Source organism: Sinocyclocheilus grahami, unplaced genomic scaffold (assembly GCF_001515645.1).
Source record: "Sinocyclocheilus grahami isolate Dianchi unplaced genomic scaffold, SAMN03320097.WGS_v1.1 scaffold127.1, whole genome shotgun sequence".
Classification (NCBI taxonomy): Eukaryota; Metazoa; Chordata; class Actinopteri; order Cypriniformes; family Cyprinidae; genus Sinocyclocheilus; species Sinocyclocheilus grahami.
The window spans coordinates 598,518-621,808 of record NW_015505306.1 but is presented as its reverse complement, the minus strand read 5'-3'; the positions used below and the strand labels follow the sequence as shown (position 1 = coordinate 621,808).

At 38.0% G+C, this 23,291-nt stretch overlaps 1 protein-coding gene across 1 annotated transcript in view; it reads right to left on the bottom strand.

Moving 5' to 3' along the window:
* Window positions 1-1,733: 1,733 nt before the first annotated feature.
* The window catches only part of LOC107590425 (SRC kinase signaling inhibitor 1-like), a 124,087-nt gene continuing 102,529 nt past the window's right edge, over window positions 1,734-23,291 (bottom strand). Inside the window, exons 7-18 of the mRNA XM_016279170.1 lie at window positions 21,811-22,622; window positions 20,626-20,718; window positions 18,971-19,011; window positions 16,173-16,193; window positions 13,910-14,070; window positions 6,220-6,395; window positions 5,352-5,482; window positions 5,093-5,240; window positions 4,656-4,965; window positions 3,407-3,820; window positions 2,350-2,447; window positions 1,734-1,743 (exon numbers count right to left, since the gene is read on the bottom strand). Coding sequence (XP_016134656.1) covers window positions 1,734-1,743; window positions 2,350-2,447; window positions 3,407-3,820; window positions 4,656-4,965; window positions 5,093-5,240; window positions 5,352-5,482; window positions 6,220-6,395; window positions 13,910-14,070; window positions 16,173-16,193; window positions 18,971-19,011; window positions 20,626-20,718; window positions 21,811-22,622 — 2,415 coding nt within the window. The remainder of the gene's footprint in view (window positions 1,744-2,349; window positions 2,448-3,406; window positions 3,821-4,655; window positions 4,966-5,092; window positions 5,241-5,351; window positions 5,483-6,219; window positions 6,396-13,909; window positions 14,071-16,172; window positions 16,194-18,970; window positions 19,012-20,625; window positions 20,719-21,810; window positions 22,623-23,291) is intronic.

Here is a 23,291-nt window from a genome sequence, read left to right as displayed (position 1 = left end):
TCAGCTGCTGGCACATATGTAGTATAGCACATATACAAATACAAAATTTAACTAAATAAATTTAAAAAACATAAATATTCAAACACATTCACCTAGGAATAGTTCTCAAAAATAACTCAAAAATCATTCAGTCCTCGTTTACTTGCGTTTATTCAATCTTTTTCATGTCTGAATTCAAAAAATGCACAAGAACTCTAAAAATAGTCCAAAATAGTAAATTTGACTCATGCTAGTCTTGTTTTGTGAGGAACTGACTAAAATCTACATAGTTATTCACTCATGATCTTACCCTCTATTTGAGCTGTTGACTGTTACGACTGAATCATCGAGTCAGTTGAACTCGAGAACACGAACAAATCGTGAACTAATCATTCAGACTAGTTTTGTGAAACAGATTCAAAATATCAAATTCAAAAGAATCACAAATCAGCTATTTCTCTCATAAACCTAAATTATTGTTACTTTTAGAATTAAAAATATTATGGAATTAGAAGACTTGGAATATGGAGTATGGACTACTTTTACGATACCTTTAAAACTTTTGCATACTTTTTGAATGTTGAAAGTTTCAGGCTCCAATCATATTGCTTCATGTAAAAGAGCATAGTAAAACAAAATGTATCTTTCTTTGTTCAACATAAGAAAGTCATATGGGTTTGGAACGACATGAGGAGTAAATGATGATAGAACATTCATTTTTAGATGAACTATTCCTTTAAAGATCATTTAAAAATGTAAAAACAGCAAAATTCAATGTGCTACCACATTACAACATCAAACCACTTTTAGCTTCAGTGGAGGAAAGTGGAAATTTGGCATTTCAACACAAAACAGACATGCACTGGCAAGTGCACACTCACGCACTGTGTACAGTAGGTGGTGATTGTGTAGTTGTGTTCATGCTCACTGTGATGTGGGAATATCTTTTTGTTTTGTTTTGTTTTTTGTGCCTAAGAGCATCTTTGGTCTTTAGTTTGAGTGCAGTGAGGTTTTTTGTAGACATAGGTGTATGTCTAACATTTTAGAGGGACACATTTTGGGGTGAACTAAGATTCATGTGTGTGCACGAGTGTGCAACAGCTGTCCACACTAGCTTGCAGCAGAGGCTGTTACCTGTCCAGCCGAGGGCACATGGGGCAACAGCTGTAAACTAGAGGGAGGAGGATACTTCCTGGGAGAGGGCAGGGGGAGAGTCAGATGTCGCTCAAAGAGCTGAGCAGTCAGGAAAATCGAAGAGAATGAATGAAAAATATGGGATGCACAATATCAGTTCAGGATTCCTCATGAAAAGCTCTAATGTCATTTAGGACATGCACATTAATATACAGAATTGTAAATCCCATAATTTATTTAATCAAATATACAAAATTACATTATCATTTGGTGGAACATCAGAAATTACACACTGTACCTTTAAACAATGTTTAGACTTCAGCAATTTATGTTCATGAATGTCTATGGGTGTTATTGAGTTACGGGTTTGTTTTGAGATGCAGCTTGTGAGCCTCATTAGGTTTGAGGGGGAGGTCAGTATGGTGTCACTGCAGCAGTGCCCAGATCTCCACAGGTCTCCACAGGGTTTCCAACAGAGACATGCAGTGGGGATGGAGGACAAGAGACATCTGCTCGCTTACCCTATCATCCACTCAACCAAGACAACAAAATACGTCTGCTTGTTGGTGTTAATGAGCCTTGTAGTTTGTGTGCCGTGTGTGTTGCTGCCCTGAAGCAGGTCAAGGAAGCCTAAAATCAACACCAACACAGCTCAAGCAGTGTCAGTCAGGAGAAATGCACTGTTATGGCCCCCTGGTAAAACGATAATTGAGACAGCTAGGGAGAGATTAGGTTAGAATTTAATTGTGCATCAATTAAACAAATATAAAACGATTTGATGCATGTTCTGAAGCAATTGAACTGCAGTTCAAAACAGGATGGATGTATTTATCGGCACTTTGGGCGACCCGAGTTTGGTCCTTCATTCCCATAAATTCAATTTATATTACATTATATGCCATATTGTGACATTAAATTGTTATAATAATCTACTTCAAATAAATGCTTTTCTTTTGATCTTTAAAACCATGTTAAGAACTTAATATTAAGAAGCAAAGAAGCACAACTTTTCAAACTTGTTAATAATAAATGTTTCTTAAGCAGTAAAGCAGCATATTAGAATGATTTCCAAGGATCATGTGATACTGAAGACTGGAACAATGACTGCTGAAATTACATTTTGAAATATATTAAAATAGTTTTTTAAATAACAATTTTATCAATCAATAGTTATTGAATAATTGTTTTTTTTAATAATATTTCACAATATTACTGTATTTGCATTCAAATAAATGCAGCTTTAGTGAGGTGGAGGCTGGTCGGGGGGCTTCGGATACACTCCTCCTCAGCTTAACGTGTGGCTTCTGAGACTCGGTCTCCTCTGATTCTGACTTCTGTTTACATACACAAAGACAAAAGACAAATCTCTATATACAATATGCTTTTTTTTTTAAAAAAGGTAACATACACACAAAAAAACATACTTCTCTTTTAAAATAAGTTTGATGTACTAGACACATACTCAATTTCTGGACACTTAAGTCACTTAAAAATGTCTCAATGTTGTTGCTAATGCATACGGATATGCTCTGCAACAAGAAAATATTGAATGGATCAATCAGTAAATAAATATAAATACAATTATGTATGTATGTATGCATGTATGTTTGTATTTATTTAAGGACAATTTCTAATAAACATTTATTTATTTATGACTGAATCGATCAATGAATGAATAATATAAAATATAATTATTTATTTATGGATCAAATAATTAACAAATAAATAATATATTTATGGATGAATTAATAAGTAAGTATATAAATATAAAAAATATATATAAATGTATATATGTATATGATTGAATGAATGAATCATGTAAAATTAATTATGGCTGCTTTGACAGACATTACAATTAAATTCCAGAAAATAATAACTAAAAGGCTACAAGAGTATAGAAAATATCCCATTGTAATGTAACGACTGAATCTTAATTAAAAATAAACACAAGGGAAATTATCACCTAGAACCATCTTAATCTTTCTCAATCTCTCTCAAATTCACCTGTGACCAACAGCCGATTTATCACCATAGGAACAATTGAGGTGATAAAGTAAATATTAACCATGACTAACACACCTACAAAAACAGGCGGCTTTTATGAGAAGCCTGACATTTTTGAGACCCTGCACTCAAATAAAAGTGATGTAGTGTGTTCCCCTGACTCCTCTGACGGTCTGTGTGCTTCTCTTTCAGGAACAGCTTGCATGTAAATGTTTGAGAAAGTTTGCATACATAAACGCACACATGCAAAATCATGTGTGTGTGTGTCATTCTGATTGTCACCAGTCACCTTTATACTCTTTCCAGGAATGATCATCTCTCCGCTGCGTGTAGTAAGCCCAGGAGAGGAGGGGAAACTTCGGCGGGGAGGTGGAGGAGGGGGGCATTTTGCGGGCTTCTCCGTTCGATACCTTGCCACCGTCAGTTCATCCGAGCCTCGTCTAGATCCGCTATCTTTACTGGAAAGTTTATTCTGAGGTTTATTAGGCTTGTGTTCAGGTGTGGCATTGGTGTTAGACGGACTGGGGCTCTGGTTTTGGTTTTGAATCTGGTTCTGAGCAGGTCGGATCTGCTTGGCAGCAAAGTCCAAGTCAGGAATGGCCTTCATGAGCTCAGCCTGAGTCTCCTCCAACAGTCGATTAATGTCCTGAGCACTGTACTGTGTCAGACTGGCCCTCTTTTCTTCCCAATCCCGCTCTGCTGCCTGAGGAGACATACAAGATCATTAGTGCTTCAAAACAGCTAAAGAAGCTGTTAAACCTATTTACACCAAGTCCGAATGTTCAACTCTAAACACATTCAAGATTTCAAAAGTAAATATGTGGATTTACGTTTTTGGATTTTCTGGATTCCATTTTTTCCGGGTTTTTTTTTTTCCTGGACTCTTTTTAATGATTAATTAAAATTTTATTAATCAAAAAGCATGTCTAATTATTTAAAATCATGAAACTTAACATCAATATATTAAAGGTTTAACAAAAATTAAATTTTTAGGGCCTTATTTATTTTTTTCTCACGTTCTGTTTTGTTACCAAATTCTGTGTTTAAGCATGTCTAATTATTTGAATGCATACAATTTATTATGACGGGTTGCAGTGAATACCTTTACTCTTCTGTGTATATATGATATGACAATAGTTTTACTCAAATGGAACGGTAAAATGCTCAGGAAGTGACTCAGAGCAGTTCTGGAAATGTTGTTCATGTATTTGTGTCCTAATTTAGTGAGACGGCAGACGCAGAAATCACAGCGAGCGCTTCAGTACGTGCGGTAAACAAAACCGCGCTTCTGCTCCATTCATTCACACAGAGACACGCAGAACATTCAGGATTCATATTTAAAGTCTTTCTGCAGCTTAATATTTACAGATACTAGTCCATATCGTGATTTAAGTGTAATGACCTACTTTTGATTAATTCATTCAAGCGTCGACATTCCACCGACATTTTTTTAATAACTGGATTCCGCGATTCCATCCGTGTTTTCCGCATCGCGTAAATCATAGGGCCCTACTTTCATTTTAAATCTAATTCCTCACCAGTCTCACTTCCACAGATGAGGCCTTATCAGACCCGCCTCGACCTCCCAGCTCGCCCAGCTCCCGTCCCTTTAACGAGCCCACCACCCCATGAGAATCTTTCTCACGCTGTGCACTAGAAGGGTTCGAGTGGCTGTGTCTTTGACCAGAGTGAGGGCTCCAGTTAGCCAGGCTGGTCTCATTGAGGCTTAGCGGTGGGCTGGTTGGAATGTCGAAGTCTGGGTTCTTCCTGTACTCATCCCCTCCTCCGAGTTTAGGGGAGGGGCTGGAATACTCATCCTGGGTCTTCCACACTCCTTCATTCACCTGCCTGATTAATCCATAAAATAGCACTCAAAATGATGACGAGTAATTTACATTCGAGACACAGTCAGAATGTGTGTCGAGACAAGGACTGATTAAATAACCCAGTAAGTGGTTAGTAAGTGTTTGTCTACCTCCTCAGCGTGGAGAGTGTGTCTGTGATAGATTTGCAGCGTTTAAGCAGGGCGTCCAGTCTGTGTGGCTCCTCTTTCAGGAATTTCACAGCTTCCACTTCCACTCGTAACACCACACGCATTTTACTCTGGAGCCCTGGGAAAAGATCTGAACGAGAGAGACAAAGAGAAAAACAGACAGCCAGAGAAGTGAACAACTCTCTTCTGTAACTAAGGTTCAAGTGCCTGACTGTGAAGGACAGAAAAGAGTCTGTCTCACTCTTCAGCTCCGTAAGAGTCTCTCCCAGTTTCCTCAGCAGCGAGATTTTCTCCTCCAGCTCCTGCACTGTCACATGTCGGTGATTGACAGACATCTCCTTCTGGATTTCCTCCACTGACTTTTCCAGATCACTGTCGAACACAAACATCCGCTCTTTAGTTTTATCCCATATTGATTGTTTCAGAAAGAGCATAAACCTGCATGACATAATAATTGATGCTATCATAAAGCACCTCAGTGTTATTACACAGAAGGGCATCTTTTACATTCTGATGTTTCTGACATTTAAAAGTTGAAAAATGTAGCACGAGATGCGTGTGAAAATCCCAAGCCCACCTCCCTGCGCTGTGGCGTCGGCACGCATTTGAATAAGTGTCATTGCAGCAGGGTGTATTAGCACTAAACGACTGAGACACAGTCAGAGTGTTTACACTCGAAATCCAATTTAACCACGTCAAATAAATCCACCCCCCACAAAATGGTTTGTTACAAACAGCGTCCTGTTAATAATTGAATAACATCAACTGGCTGTTAGCTATACTTAATAACCACTATCAATTAAAAGCAACACGACTGATCTGGCAGCGGGTTAAAGAGGCGGATTTAGTCACCCTGCTGCTTTTAATTGGAACAAAATAAATCAATGAGATGCTGTCCGTTTGTTGTACAAGCTAAAGGTGAGGTGCGGGTCTGCAGGATTTTGACTGAGACTGTTTATACCTCGCTTTCAGGTATGAGCTGATGAGAACCTATGCAATAAAAATAACTGGGAAATAATTTTTTGCACATTATGCAGCAGTGTCAGTAAGCTAGCACCTCAGACTGCATTATCAGCACATTATGAGCACATATTGTGTGCGAGACGCACTGCAGTTGCTGTATGATGAGTTCCTCCTCGTTCAGATACTTGAGTCTCTCCTCTTCCACTAGGAGGCGCTGTCTTTGGAGAGGGTCTTCCTGTTTTCTCAGCGCATCTGATAGACGGAGACTCAGCTCTGTCTCGGTCCTCTTCAGCAGACTGAGTATGGAGTCCTGGTTCTGCAGCTACACACAAACACACACATATTTTAAGAATGACCCATCATTGCATTTGCTTAAAGGGACTGTTCATCCAAAAATGACAATTCTTTCATTAGTTACTTACTGGTATGATTTTATTTCTTTTGTAGAAAGCAAAAGAAGCAAATCATACAGTGAGTGTCAATAAGGCCCACAACAACACTGGAACCCACTGACTTTTATTGCAGGGACAAAAATTCCTCAAAAAAATACATTTTTTAATTTTTGAAGTATTTTACAAGAGAATTTAATGTTAGCCTTTATACTTTAATTCATGTTTAATTCAGTGTGTCACTTGCCATTTCACTGTAATTATTTGAGAAATTTTCTAGCAATTTCTCAGTGAAAATTGGTTTTGTAGTGAGACTCTAAAAAATGGCTAAATTGAAATGAAAAAAAGGCTTTTGAGAACACACAGTTCTTGAAAATTCTGGAGTCACAAAATTAATAATAAAAAATGTATTTAATACATCAATACTCTCATAAAAAAACAAGCAGCTTTTTCATAATTACAATAGAAATACTGGAAATATACTGTATGCCTATATGGGGGGAAGGGGGCTTTCAAATATTGGCTTTCGGTCAAAAGAATTAAGAACCATTGCTTTGAGATGTTTTATAATGCACGACATGTTACTAGATCAACTTCCTATGGTGTTCTTAGAACAATATTCCCTTCAAATAAAATCGCAGCCCTTCTAGGTTAAGTATTAGTCTATGAATGAATGGTTGTTAAGCATTACAGTCTACAGAAGTTTCAGGTGTATCAGTGTAGGAGTTTTTATAGGTGGCTACACTGCTTGGGAGTTTTGCGTTTTACGGAAGGTCAGCTGTCACAATCCATCACAACACATCCATCAGATGACTCACATATGTGTGCATGTCTCACATTGACCTGTCTTTGACCATATGCAGCTGTCATCTTGAATGTGAAGGTATGATATTATAGAATTGACCTTGCTAGTGTGCGTGTTTGTGTATACGGGATCATATATATACTATCCTTGATTGTTTATGATGGATCACATTCTTTTAAGGTCTCTTGAATGCCCTAATGGGAATGCGCATCCATGTCCTTGAGTTTATTTTCTAGTATTTTCAATCTTTGTATGTTGAAGGTTGTGTGGGAGTTGGAGTGCCAGACATCACCATAATGTTGTGATGTGTTAGCATTCTGCAGTGTTTGTTTGCCCTGAGAGAAAAAATGGGTGGACTTTGTCACTTGCATAGCGCCGATAATGAGAAAAGTGTGTAAAAACTGTTTTTGTACACTGTACGTTTGTGTGTACGATGCGATTTTAGTGTCATTTGGCGGTAGTTCCTCCTCGAGCTGAATTATTTATGAGTCTCATGCATTATTCAGCATATCCATGTCTCCTAGGTAACAGGACGAGGGCAGGGGCTGTGTCTCGATCTCTGGCATTCAGGCAGGTAATTGTCTAACTCAGGAATCTGTAGTTGTCATGACACCAGTGGCTTGGCTCTCGACAGCAAAGCTATTGACACCAATCTCTCTGACCATGCATTTGACTCTTTGGCTTCCAACTCTCCTCCACCCCAAAATTATACAGTGCCCTGCATTTCAGTGTGTTAAACGTTCATGAACTTAAAAAAAGACATCTTAATGAGTTTAATCAGTCTTTTTTGACTTCCCGTACAATTACATATATATAAAAAAAATCTCTCTCTAAAAATTTACCAAACAACTCTTAATGTCTCATGCAGTATTGCTTTCAAGTTTGCTTCTCCAACAAATTGATCTCGTTTTAAGATTTTTTTTACTGTACTGTACATATACTTATTATACATTATATATGCTGTATTTATTTAAGTATTTTTTAAAAATATTTTATTATTATACTGTATGTTAATTTTTCGCAGTGTGGGATTGTCTTTCTTTTGCAAATGCAGACTCTTAAAGGAACACTCCACTATTTTTGAAAATAGGCTCAACTCCCCTAGAGTTAAACAGTTGAGTTTTACCGTTTTCGAATCCATTCAGCCGATCTCCGGGTCTGGTGGTAGCACTTTTAGCTGTAGCTTAGCATAGATCATTGAATCTGATTAGACCGTTAGCATCTCGCTCAAAAATGACCAAAGAGTTTCTATATTTTTCCTATTTAAAACTTGACTCTTCTGTAGTTACATCGTGTACTAAGACCGACGGAAAATGAAAAGTTGCGATTTTCTAGGCCGATATGGCTAGGAACTATACTCTCATTCCGGCGTAATAATCAAGGAACTTTGCTGCCGTACCATGGGTGCAGCAGGCGCAATGATATTACGCAGGAATGAGAGTATAGTTCCTAGCCATATCGGCCTAGAAAATCGCAACTTTTCATTTTCCGTCGGTCAAATGTTTAACTCTAGGGGAGTTAGAAAATTAGCCTATTTTCAAAAATAGTGGAGTGTTTCTTTAACTGCTTCAGTATAGTATTATACATTATAGTATGTGATAAGGGCTACAATTCTTTAGCTTCCTTAAATCAAAATCAGAATAATGCAAACAAAAATCTAAATTTTTTAGACATATATACAGCAGGGTCCAAAAATCTGTGATCACATAAAAAAAACTAGGGGTTTAAAATTCCATAAGGAAATAAATGGTTTCAGGTTTTTGAAAAAAAAAAATTAACATGAACCATTGTGTAGGAAACAACAAGGAATATTTAAGATTCTGCACTCTTTCTAGGTCACTAATCGAATAAGCAAATTAATCATGTGAACTCCTAAGTATAAAAGATAAAATTTCCTTGCTTCCATTGAGAGAAACTCAATGTCTTTCTAGAATTTCCTTTCCTGTTTTTCTAGTGTTTATTCAGAGAGTACACGGTTGAGATGCGGGTGTTCACTCATAAATCACACCAGTAGCTATCATTCCACAGTCATTTTTTATTAAAGCACTACTGACTGAAAAGCTGACTCGATTTAGGGCCGGCTTCCTCACTCTCTTCATCTATGTATCCCTGCTGGCCCATACCATATCATCAGTATGATATTAAGAGTTATTGCCTGCCCTGCTATAGGAGTGAATCACTCATAGCAGCAGCCATAAAATTAATGAGTAGTTGAACACATGCTCGCTTACAAATAAATACACACACACTTAGATATACTTATACACAGTAGTGTAAGAAATACAGCGTTCCCATAATATTTCATAAATTCATTCATGAATTCTTTGACTTTCCAACAATATTTCAGTCATGGTTAATGTTTTTTTTTATTAAACACAATGTGTATGTACAGTATATATATATATATATATAGAAAGTTTGTGAACCGTTTAGAATTTTCTATATTTCTGCATAAATATTTTTGCACAAGTCCTGAAAGTAGACAAAGAAAACCCCGTCAAACAAATGAGACAAAAATGTTTTCTTTGTAATTTATTTATTGAGAAAAATTATCCAGTGTTACATATCTGTGCAGTGCAAAAGTATGTGAATCTTTGCGTTCAGTATCTGGTCTGACCCCCTTTTTGCAGCAATAACTGCAGGTAAATGTTTCTTGTAACTGCTGATCGGCTTGTAGGAATTCTAGCCCCTTCCTCAGTACAGAACCACTTCAACTCTGTGATGTTGGTGGGTTTCCTTCTATGAATGGCTTGCTTCAGCTCCTTCCACAACATTTCAATTGGATTAAGGTCCAGACTTTGACTCTGTCATTCCAAAACATTAACATTAACTCTTTTTCTGAGGTCCTCAGAGATCTCCTTTTTTCGTGCCATGATTCACTTCGACAAACATGACCAAACTTTGATAGATCCCTGTTCTTTAAATAAAACAGAGCACATACTGACACCTGATAGTCATTTCACTGAATGAAAACCCCTCTGAACAGATGGACTCTTAATTTCGGATTAAGGTCCAGACTTTGACTCTGTCATTCCAAAACATTAACATTAACTCTTTTTCTGAGGTCCTCAGAGATCTCCTTTTTTCGTGCCATGATTCACTTCGACAAACATGACCAAACTTTGATAGATCCCTGTTCTTTAAATAAAACAGAGCACATACTGACACCTGATAGTCATTTCACTGAATGAAAACCCCTCTGAACAGATGGACTCTTAATTTCGCCTTCAAATTAACTGCTGATCCTAGAGATTCACATACTTTTGCACCGCACAGATATGTAAAACTGGATCATTTTTCTCAATAAATAAATTACAAAGAACATATTTTTGTCTCAGTTGTTTGATTGGGTTCTCTTTGTCTAGTTTCAGCACTTGTGCAAAAATCTGATGATGTTTTGGGTCATATTTATGCAGAAAAAAAAAAATTCTAAAGAGTTCACAAACTTTCAAGCAGAAAGTTTATATATATATAAAAAATAGAGACATTATCAAAGAAGATACAAGATAAAAGAATTTGGGGTCAGTAAGATTTTTTAAAAAGGTTTTAAAATTACGTCTCTTATGCTCACAGTACAAAAATACAGTACAAATAGTAATATTAAGAAATATTTCTACAATTTAAAACTATTTTTTCCCATTGTAATATATATTTAAATGTAATTTATTCCCATGATGGCAAACTTAATTTTCAGCAGGCATTACTCCAGCCTTCAGTGTCACATGATCCTATGCTGAATTGCTGCTCAAGAAACATTTCTGATTATTATCAATGTTGTGCTGCTTAAAGGGGTCATATGATGCGATTTCAAGTTTTCCTTTCTCTTTGGAGTGTTACAAGCTGATTGTGCATAGATAAGATCCCTGAAGTTGCAAAGACTAAAGTCTCAAAACCAAAGAGATATTCTTTATCAAAGTTAAGACTCTGCCACGCCCCCCTAAAACGCCTCATTCTAACACGCCCCCACATATCTACCTCACTATGTGGAAATATTTGCGTAATGCCGCCCAAATGTTCACGCAAAGAAAGAAGGCGTGGTTTCAGTAACCGCAGTTAGTGTTGAAGCAGCCATGTCAGGGAGACGCTGTGTGTTTCTTGGAGAAAGTCTAGATAATGATCTTTAAAAATCATACGACCCCTTTCATATTTCTGTGGAAATTGTGATACATTTTTTTTCAGGATTCTTTGATGAATAGAAAGTTGAAAATAACAGCATTTATTTCAAATAGAAATGTATTGTAACAGTGTGGAAGTCTTTACCATCACTTGTGATTTAATGCATCCTTGCTGAATAAAAAAATCTTTTAATAAATCTCTTTCTATATATCAAATTAATTATTATTATATTTATATACATTTTCTTTTCTTTTTTTATTCATGTTTGGCTTTGAAATATTTCATGAGCTAAAATTGCTCTTTGTGAGTGCAATCCATATAAAACTATTCTTAATCTTTATCCAGAAATCATGGATGACTGGAAAAGTCATGAAGATTCATTGGTGTGAGAGCCCTGTTTATAGACACTGCATTCATAAAGAGAAATGTCTGATGCAATTTTATAGCTGAGCATAAATAGAAAAAATTATTTTCCGCTGTAAAAATTTCCATGACTTTCAGAGGCTAGAAAAAATATTTTCAAAATTATTCTGTAAATACAAGTCTGTAAGTACAGAAAGGAAAGCGTATGACAGACACACAATCCAATAGGATCTGTCAGACTGTTAGTGTGCCGTCTCCTCTCTGCTGGCTTTCAGCCCTCCCTAAAGCTCCCTGCACATCCTCCCTTGCTCTCCTCCTTCACACATTCACTAACACAAACATTTCCCTTTATCATACTCCTGTTCAACATGTCACCATGATAATCTGACAGCTGCCCGTACAAGGAATTTCAGCAGTTTACAACAGCATCCATATGTATTTTATTTAAGACATTTTGGCCCATTCAGACATTAGATTCTATATCCATCCTGCTTGTCAGAGATGACTGCTGTCTTGGGATAGTGGGCTCATATCTAAAAAAATCTGACATTTTGACAGATACCTTTATGACTGATACAGTATATGAATGTTCTTATGTTTGCAAAGACCTTCCCTTTTTCCCATAGAGGTAACTTATCAAACATCACTCTTCTCCCTCTTCTTCTGTCTTTTCTTTTGCCCAACTTAATACACACTGGTACAGAACACCAGCATTTCAAGACAACCTTTCTGTAATGTAAAAAGTAAGTGATTTTGAATCCAAAATTTTCAGTGTTGTCCTCTGGTTTGGATGCTGAAAAGTGCAATGCACGCCAGCTTTCTATATTGGACTCTAAACATGACCGAAATCGATGCATTTCCTCCTCCACACCACACACACTGAACACCATCAGGACATGGAGCTACAAATCTGCCGTAAATACCAGGTGAAGCCATTCAGCACGTCCTTTTTGTTTTTTCATTGCTGTGTGTAAATAAATTAGACTGTGAGATATCGTGAAGACTACAAATCGGTGCTGCTGCTCCTGCCGTCTGTGGCTTCTGTATCACCTCCTTAAATCGTCCTCCCTGTCAGCAGGCAAACATCTAGAAGGCTTGCAGTGTGAGGTGCAGGTTAGTGCAACACTTTCTACCGCAGCACTGTTCCATTCTTGATTCTGATTGGTTGACATTCATTCCCATATGATTATAAAGTATTTCCAGGTCTGCAGACCGAATTATAGTTATAAGAGCGTTTTACATTTAACCAATGTCTAGAGATAAGCACACGTACAATTGATTTCCATAGTATAAGTGGAATAATTGACACTGAACTGCTTAAGAGTTGAAATGTTAATGCACACTTAAGGTGTAACAGGCAATTGGCTTCGCATCATGCTGCATTTTCAAGTATGAATAACATTTTCAATATTTCAGCGGCCCGTTGTCAATTATTCCTTACTTTGAGACTGAGGTCTTGTAATAATGACAATGCCTGACCTTCCAACTGTGCCAACAATATGTGTTTCTACAATTTAAACTAAGCAGTTTAAAAATTCAGCTATCATAATTTTTAGCTATCAAATTAAAGCAGTATTTTGTGTAATAATGTATGATCATTTGCATTGACGCTGGGAGCGTTGTTGAGAATAGAAAACGTACACCTTTCTAAGTAGGAGCGAAATTACAAAGTTTTGAGCATAAAGAAACATTTGTGTCCTCAACATTGAACTGAACTGAGCAGAATAATGACAATATTTTTTTTGTAGAGCTGCTTACAGCTGAAATTGAATTTGTTTCATAATTAATGAATTCTGCAACATTAACACTGTTCTTTTCCTGTTACTATATTTCTCTGAAACTGCTTTTTCGCCACAATCTGTATTATACAAAGCACTATATAAATAAATGTGATTTAACTTGACTCCCTGGAAGCTAAATGCCACATTAAGCCATAAAATGACAGTCAATCAGAACACCTTTGAAGTTTGATGTAAAGTTTAATATCTATCTATGTGGAGCAGTCTCAACGAGATGTGTCGAAAATAGAAACCAAGCAACTGACAATCTGTCTTGACTCAGATTAACATGGAAGAGATGTGATTTATCACATGCCGCTTTATCACATCATGTCTGTTCAGTTACCTGCTGTGTGTCGAGATGCATGAGATTGTAACGTCTTACCTGCATCTTACGAAGCTGTGCGAGCTGTTTGCGCAGATCGGTGGAATTCTGTTGTAGGTCATGCAGGTGAAGCTGCATCTGTAGCCTGGAGACGGTGGAGGCCTGAGAGCACCCAGATGAAGGCGGAGGCATCAGTGCCAGCGGAGCAGATGGAGTCAGCGCTAATAACCACAACACAGGACAAAACGTCGACACTGTGAGCTCGAAAGACACACTCAATCCAATATGAATTATTTCACACTTACCCATCTACACCTTATACACCAGCATTGTTTAGTTCTGCTCCTGGAGATCGACCTTACAACAGAGTCTATGCTGCTTTCATGTTACAACGAATGTGTTTAAAAGTTTAACACACAAAATGCAAACATAAAGTCATATTTAGTAGTCGGAAACTCAGGATAATCGTACATTGAAGTCCACCTGGGAAGCTCTAACAGCCCAGTTGGGCAATTGCTATTAGGATATATCACACAATCAAGTTGAAAACACAATATCGAAGACGGAACAACATCAAAAGTTCTTTTTTGTCTGTTGTATCAGTGGATAAGCAAAATCAAAACAACATCATTCACTCTCAAGTACTGCAGAGGGGCACATTCAAAAGTTTGGGCATGGTGAGATTTTTTATGTTTTTGAAGGAAGCCCTATATATTAGCCTTATCACCAAGGCTGCATTTATTTAATCAAAAATACAGTAAAACAGTAATATTGTGACATATTACAATATTTACCATTTTAAAATGTAATTTATTCCTGTGATGGCAAAGCGTAATGTTCAGCAGTCATTACTCCAGTCTTCAGTGTCACATGATCCTTCAGAAATCATCCTAATATGCTGATTCGGTGCTCAAGAAATTTTTTTTGTGTTGCTTAATATTTTTCTGGAAACCACTGGTTAATAATATGTAATAATAATAATAAAACAAAACTAGGATATTTCCAGCCTGAAGGTTGCATAAGCCCAGGCTTTTCAAGTTGAGGTCAGGTCATTATGGCAGATTAAACAAGAATAAATATAAAGCTTGCCAGAAAACACTAGTCATTTAGTTGGTTTACGAAGAGATCAAAGTACATTTCTCATTATTACCCATGAAAGCATGGAATGATAAAACACACCAATAAATACACAATTACACACCTAATGTGCATTTTAGCTCTTTATTTTCTTTCATTGGCTCTAAAAAGCTTGCGGTCTTAGTCGGTAAGTGAAATGAAACAGAAAGAAATATGAAATTGCCCAGCGAGTCTATTTTATTCTGAGCAAAATCACTTTGTAGTGTCATAATTATGATTTCTGAACTAGGAGAAACTTCCCAGGAGGATTTGAACACAGTATTATTTCTAGCCATGTTCTAACACACCTGGCTGTAATTTTAATCAAGTGAACCCCATAACCTTGACTATCTGGATTGATGATCCAGCTGATTAGGATTGAGAATAAACTCTGTAGGAAAGAAGATCTCCAGAAACCAGATCAAGCACTTTTGCTCTACACCCATCCTTCATTGTGTTCAGACAGAGATACACTAACTGGCACACACACAAAGAGTGTTGTCACCTCCAGAACCCATTCAGGAACATGCTGTTAGTGAGGAATACAAAGATAGCAGCACTCTCCAGTCAGTTGTTTTAAACAAAAGGGTACATTTTCCCCAAGATTCGGGAAATGTGAAAAACAAAACACATCCTCCCCACACTTAATTTTCAGTGTATGAATGTGTCAAGTTTAGGAGTGAAAACAGACTGAGGGAGAGAAATATCTAGTGCTGGCAGGCCATAGAGGAGAGATACCGTGGAAAACTACAGTGGGAACAAGCATTAAAGGGATATTTCATCCAAAAAATGAAAATTCTGTCATCATTTAGTCACTTTCAAGTTGTTTCAAACTTGTAAGAGTTTCTTCCTTCTGTTGAACACAAGAAGATATTTAGAAGAATGTGGATAATCAAACAGTTGATGCCATTGACTTCCTTGGTATTTTGTCCATACTATGGAAATCAATGGCTACTGTCAAATGTTTGACTACCAGCATCCTTCAAAATAGCTTACTTTGTGTTCAACAGAAGAAAGAAACTCATACAGGTTTGAAACAACTTGAGGGTGAGTAAATGATGACAGAATTTTCCTTTTTTTGGTGAACTATCCCGTTAAATAAACAGAAGGATCACATTTTCGTATATATATAAAAACAAACACGCCCACTACACCAGGAAAGACACATCAATCCACATTAAATATGAGAGAGCAGAGACAAGGCTACCTTTCTTCTTCAGCCGGCCAGCTGTAACATACATTAGAAGCTTTCAGCTTGCAGGTAACTAAATAACCATAATGAAGTAAAGAAACAGTGCTGAATTGGACTTGTCATGGATCATAATCAAAAGGGGAGACTAGGACTCATGGGAAACTCTCTCGATGACCCTTTATTGAGGTGTAGGGTTGTAACGATATACCGGTATGCCGGTTTATCACGGTTTGAACTTGCATGGTTATCATACCGTAAACATTTGCACATTTACGTTTTTTTTAAAAATGAATGAAAAAAAAATCTCACCCGCGCACATGCAACTTGTTTCTGCTCGGCCGCTTCACTCTGAATTTACTTGGCTGCTTACACGCATGTACAGTGAAGAAAATGACAGAGACAGAGATCATATCTAATCTCCATCCCCACCGAAAAAAGTTAGAATCTGCGGTATGGGAATACTTTGGATATAAAAAAAACTAATGCGGGGCTGTCCTTGAGGACGGATCCAATTTGCAAAAAATGTGGATGCAAAGTGGCTGCAAAAGCAGGTAATACATCCAACATCTTCGCTCATATTCGCAGACACCACCCCTCCGTGCAGATAAAGCTGTGTTGCATTTATAAACATTTATAAATTAAGGACGTATGATTTCCGTGATGCAGAGGGAATCCCGGTGCAGTCATGAACATGGAATTTACACTATAATGAGGATGTCACGTAAAACACGCAATCTGATGGATGGATAAATCAAAAATAGATATGATAGGTGTCTGTGAATATTAAAGCGCGAAGGGATTGCTATATAAATAATTGCTTGTTTCTGCATGTCTCTGAGTGGCGCCATTTTTTCTACTTCACACTGAAGTACGCGTGACACTAATGGTGTTTTCAGCGTCTACATAAACATGAACATCAGCAGAGCATACTTAAACATTTCCTAGTTTAATTTGAGAGAAATCATTTTAAAATGTGACTTGATTTAACTTGAAATTATGACTATTAGCATTGTTCAATGTACTTAAAAGTTATAATAACAACAATAATAACATTCTTTATAATAATTAATTTATTTAAACATTATTTTTAAAGATGCAGTCCGTAATTTTTTTGGTTAAAAATTATCCAAAATCAATATTTCAGCAAGTACATAACCAGCCAGTGTTCGAAACTATCGCCTTACTTTAGCCCGATTCACAACGGTTATCTTATAATAATTTTTTCTAATTTGAGTGGTACGGTTAGGGTTTCGCGGGAAATTCGCGCATGCTGCTGCGTCATTACGTCACTTCTGTAAACATAAAGAAGTTGTCCCAGCTACTAGACTATCGCATGTGAGGATCCTGCAGGTGGAGGCAGGATCCTTTATAGCCTTTTCTCACAGCAGCCAGAATAATTAAATGTATCATTTCGATGGCGGATTGTAATCCAGAAAGGATTGTGTTTATGAAACACATGTAAATGAAATGAAATTATATTCCAGTTTTAAATGTGCTTCTGATAACAGATAGTCTGGGATTACACAAGATTTGTATTTTAAAGACAACCAGTTCGAAGGGAGCATAATTAGCTTTTTGGGTTAAAATAATTTCTTAATATGAAATTCGAGTGGTATGACAATTAGAGATTAGACTGTACAGAAATTGAAATCTACACGCTAATACACACTATACTCATAGTCACGCAATGCTGATGTTGTTATCATTAACAATTTGAGAATAAAGTATAACAATAATAATAATTTGCACGGTTTGATGTGATATGAGTTAATTTAGATTAAATCACCATAGCGCGATTTGTAATGCTTTTTTCCTCAGTTGGTCAGAACAAACGTGGCAGACTTGTTACTTACTTGTTCAGATGACAATATCCGGTGAAAATGCAAGACGTAGGCTAGAATCTGTGAGTGCAAAGCACAATATCCACACCGGTGTGGTGACTGACTGCCACACACACATACACCTCAAAACATTAGATTGATCCGCGCTGGAGACGTGCTGCCGCACAACCCACGCAAGGAAGATAATTCCGCACACAGCTGCAATTGCAGGTTTTCAAACAGAGATGGCGACAAAGAGGCAAAACTTACGGACTGCAGCTTTAAAGAATATCATGTTTGTCCATGTTTTAACTTTGTATAGCCTACCTCTGTTGTGCAGAACTTTTCCAAAAATAAAAGTTGTTACATTTTAATTTGATAACAATTTAAATGTAAACAAATTAAAACATTAATTAAAATGTTAACGTGTGATATAGATATACATAAGGTGTATTGCTTTGTTTTTTTTTAATGAAATTAATTAATTTATCTTTTTTTCAGAAGGGAGACTTCAATAAACTTTCATTAAAATTGTTTGTTGTAATAAAGGATTTGTTCACTCAAATAACTTGTTCTTATTCTTTTAAGAGTCATTGTTACTGATAAGAATTATTGTTTAATATATACCATGATATTTTCTGAGACGATTATCATACCGTGAAAATCTCATATTGTTACAACCCTAGGTGCAAGTCGACTTAGATTCACCTCTCTTAACTGTGGAGAACCTTCAAAGACAAATCTAGCATATCAAAACTCTGGCTGCAGCCTTTGAAGGCTTGACCACTGATGAAGACACCCTTTATGAAAACAAAGTAGGGTAATTTATTCAAGTGCACTCATGTCTGGTTGTTGTCAAACGCTGAGATCAGGAACTTGTAAACTTGGGCCAGCCTGATCTACTAAGGACATGATATTAGACATATCACACATTAGTTTTACAGCCTGCCTCACGACTGCTCTGGACAACCATTAAGAAGTAGCTGGACTCACTTCCTGTGGCGGAGCCGTCACTGGTGGATTCGGTCTTCTCGCTGGAAGAGAAAGGGAAGGGCCGTGAAAAGTCCGCCCCCTGGTCCGGAGGGCAGCCCGCCATCATGCAGAGACGCAGCAGGCCGCATCTGAGGATCATACAGCCATGATACTACCACTGTACTATAGCACCTATTACTACACTGACACTACACTAATACGCACTGCACTACAGCAAGACTACACTAGCCTTCTTTGTGGCTAATAAAGGGTTATGCTATCTATCTTGAAAGCTACTGTTATCTATGCTACTGTTATTATGACTTTCACTATTTCCACACATTACAATTCCTTTGAGTAACACAACTTTATTTAACCTATAAAACTATCATGTTAAACCAAGTACACTACTGTTCAAAACTTGGATTCAATAAGATTTTTTTTAAAGAAATCAATACTTTTATTCAGTAAGGATTCAGAAATTGTTTCAAAGTGACAGTAAAGACATCTATAATCAAATTCACTTCTTTCTATTCATCAAAGAATCCTGACAAAAAAATTAGCAGCATAACTGTTTTCAACATTAATAGTAATAAGAATTGTTTCTTGATCAGCAAATCAGCATATTATAATGATTTGACATTGATGACTGGAGTAATGACTGCTGAAAAATCAGCTTTGCCATCACAGGAATAAGTTACATTTTAACATATATTAAAATAGAAAATTTAATGACAATAAATTGTAATTAATATTTCACAATATTACTGTTTTAACTGTATTTTTCGATCAAATAAATGCACTCTTGAGGACCATAAGAAAGTTATTTCTAACACATTAAACAGTTTTACCAAGCTCAAAATTTTGAATGGTAGTGTATTAGAACTGAGATATAAAACCCTATTATCCTATTATAGCTACTATTCTTCATACTGGGCTAACAATATATATATATATTGTTAGCCCAGTATGAAGAAGCCCAGTTTCTTCTGAACACCAAAGTGCACAGATTTGCACTGTGATTATCTTTAAAAACAACAACAACAACAGGATTTGCATCAGGCATTTCTATCCTAACTCTGCCTAATCTGAATTCAACACCTTACTTACTCTTTATACAATAATCTTATAATCTCTACTCAATGCTCTTTACTCAACATTCTCTTTTTGAGGTTAGAATCTAAATATTGTTAATTTCCTTTCATTAAATAGTTAATGTGAATGACTTGTCACATCGGATATGAATGGCAATTAATGTCCAGCAACATCAAAGCATCAGGTACAAAGAGACCCATGGCCATCGCAGGACAAAGAAGACCACCAGCACACACAATTTCAATACAAGCACTTTACAGTCAGCAACTTAAGACATTTTTGCAAGCTTATGAAACATAAGAAAAGCCAATGGCTGTATACCAAAAAACAGAACACAAGATATTACCACATGATAGCAAAATGGTACCATGATAACAACAATGAGCATGTGTGAAATGGTTGAATGCATTGTGCAAACTGGTATTTTAGTGTTAAGGACATTTTACATGGTACGCAGTCTTAGGTACAGATGTTTTCCATACACATGAGAGGTGGCATAGACTGTGTTAGCATCTGACTTGCACTGGTTCCATGAAAATGGATCATAGATGGATGGCTCTGTGGATGTTGTCATGTCTTACGTGCTGTCGCTGTCTGGTGCTCGGGTTAGGACGCTCTGAACCAGTCCAGTCAGACTGGCTATCTGCTTCTCCATTGCCTCCATACGATCCCTGCTAACGAGGCAGACAGAAAATGTATAAGTGTACACTTTTTTATCATTTATTTTACATGGGTTTTCACTTAAACTTTCTCCTAAATACTACTTCCTGTAGTCTAGTTACAGTAGTAGATGTTCCATTATTGGCAGTTATATCTGTTCGAAGACAGCAACATTTCCCCTATCCGTGGATTGTCTAAGGCAGGGGTGTTCAATCCTGGTCCTGGAGAGCCAATGTCCTGAAGACATTAGCTCCAACTCGTCCCACCTGGAAGATTCTAGTAATCTTTAAGACCTTGATTACTTTAGTTCAGGTGTGTTTAACTGGGTTTGGAGCTAAACTCTGCAGGACAGTGTCCCTCTAAGAGCAGGATTTGACACCTCTGGTCTAGGGGCATCACTTAAGACCTCTCAAAAATAAAGTGCCAGTGCCCGGGTGCAGATCAACCACCACCAGTGTGCAGCATCCACCTGGATGATGCGACGGCAGCCACAGGACACCGGTGCCAGTGCGCTCACCACTCATCAGCTACAGGTGGAGAGGAGAGAGAGAGTCACAGAGCCAATCAAGTGGAAAGGGATTATTAGGAGGCCATGAGAGACAAGGGCCAGTGGAGGGAATTTGGCCAGGACACCGGGGTTACACCCCTACCCTTTACGAGAAGTGCCATGGGATTTTTAATGACCACAGAGAGTCAGGACCTTGGTTTAACGTCTCATCCGAAAGACGATGCTCTTTGGCAGTATAGTGTCCCCATCACTATACTGGGACGTTAGGACCCACACAGACCACAGGGTGAGCACCCCCTGCTGGCCTCACCAACACCTCTTCCAACAGCAACCTAGTTTTCCCAGGAGGTCTCCCATCCAGGTACTGACCAGGCTGAACCCTGCTTAACTTCAGTGGGCAACCAGTCTTGGGCTGCAGGGTGATATGGCTGTGGCTATAATTGTGCTTAATAAAGATTTCTTTCTGACATTTGCATAATAATAAATTATGTTTATTAATTTGTGTTCAGAGTGTGTAGACTGACGTACAGATCTTGTCAATGACAATGAAAAAGTGCATTAATAACCTCACATACATGTACATTTTGCTAGTGCTCACCGTGTGTCCGTCTCGGGCCCAGACAATGACGACCCAAATCCAGGTCCCTTACTCCCATCTCCTAGGGGTTCAGAACTGGAGCTGGGTCTGGACTTCGGACTCTCCACAAACACGGAAGAGGAAGTGGAGTCTTTGCGGAAGGTGGTTCTCACAGGCGACCCTCGGCTGGGAGACCCAGTGAATGATTCCCTGTCACGCAGCTGCACGTCGGGAATTTTCTGTGGGGAGGAGGGCGGCAGACGAAAGCCCATGCCGAGCGTGGAGCTGCTGTAAGTATCGGAGTATAGAGAACCTCCAGGCTTATACAGACTGTCCTCCAGGTCGTTTTGCAGTGCTGCAGCTGAGTATGTACTGAGAGAACGCACCGAACCTCTGCGGTACAGACCTCCTGACACTGGGAAGCCAAAGGGGTCAGCGATGGTGGCCAGGGACTGAGTAGAAGCGATACTAAGCCGACCCTCGTGCATCAAGCTGTACGGATCAGCATAAAGACCTTCGTTCTTCAGGAGGACCATGCTTTTACCAGACATCTCCTCATCGGGTTTGACATCACGCCGCTCTAGGATGGCTGAGGAGGAGGTGGTTAGGCCTTGAGTCTGTCCGTGAGAGGGTGAAGGGTGGTGGGAGTGGGACGGATGCTGGGGACCCTGTGGGTGAGGGTGACCCGGACCAGCAAAAGAGGGGGGCCGACCTCCACTGTAGGAGAGACGGGATCGGGAAGGAGAACCGGAAGAGGGCGAGGCAGAGGAGGAAGGGAGAGTGTTGAGACGACGGGTTGGTGAGGAGTCCCGGGATGAATAAACCATCTCTCTCTAAAAACAGATGGAGAAAAGAAATTAGCATTTTATGAATACATCACTCAGAGATATTTATATGAATAATCTGTGTCCAAGTCCTGTGACCTATGAGTAGGGGGGAGTACCATTTGTGTTCAAACATTTGATTGTATTGCAATACACAGATCAAAAGTGCAAACTTAAATATATTAATTCAGAATTAATTATAAACTTATATTATTCACAAATATTTTTTAAATATATGACTCATATATAAATAATAATATTAAATTAATTAAACTCAGTGCACAATTTGCCACACCACAAACTGTCAAACACATCTTACCAGCAAGCATACACTCGTTTTCATCCTTCTCTCCACTCTCTGAGGCAGAAGTCTCTAAACTCATCCTTTCCAATCATCCTACTACTTGTCCGCTTGACCCTATTCCATCTCATCTCCTTCAAGCCATTTCTCCTGCCATTGTACCTGCACTCACTCACATCGTTAACTCATCCCTTCACACTGGTGTTTTTCCCTCAACATTTAAACAGGCTCGTATAACCCCACTTCTTAAGAAACCCACTCTTAACCCAACTATTTTAGAGAACTACAGACCGGTTTCCCTTCTATCTTTCATTGCAAAAACACTTGAACAAGTTTTGTTCTACCAAGTCTCAGCCTTTCTCGCACAGAAGACCCTC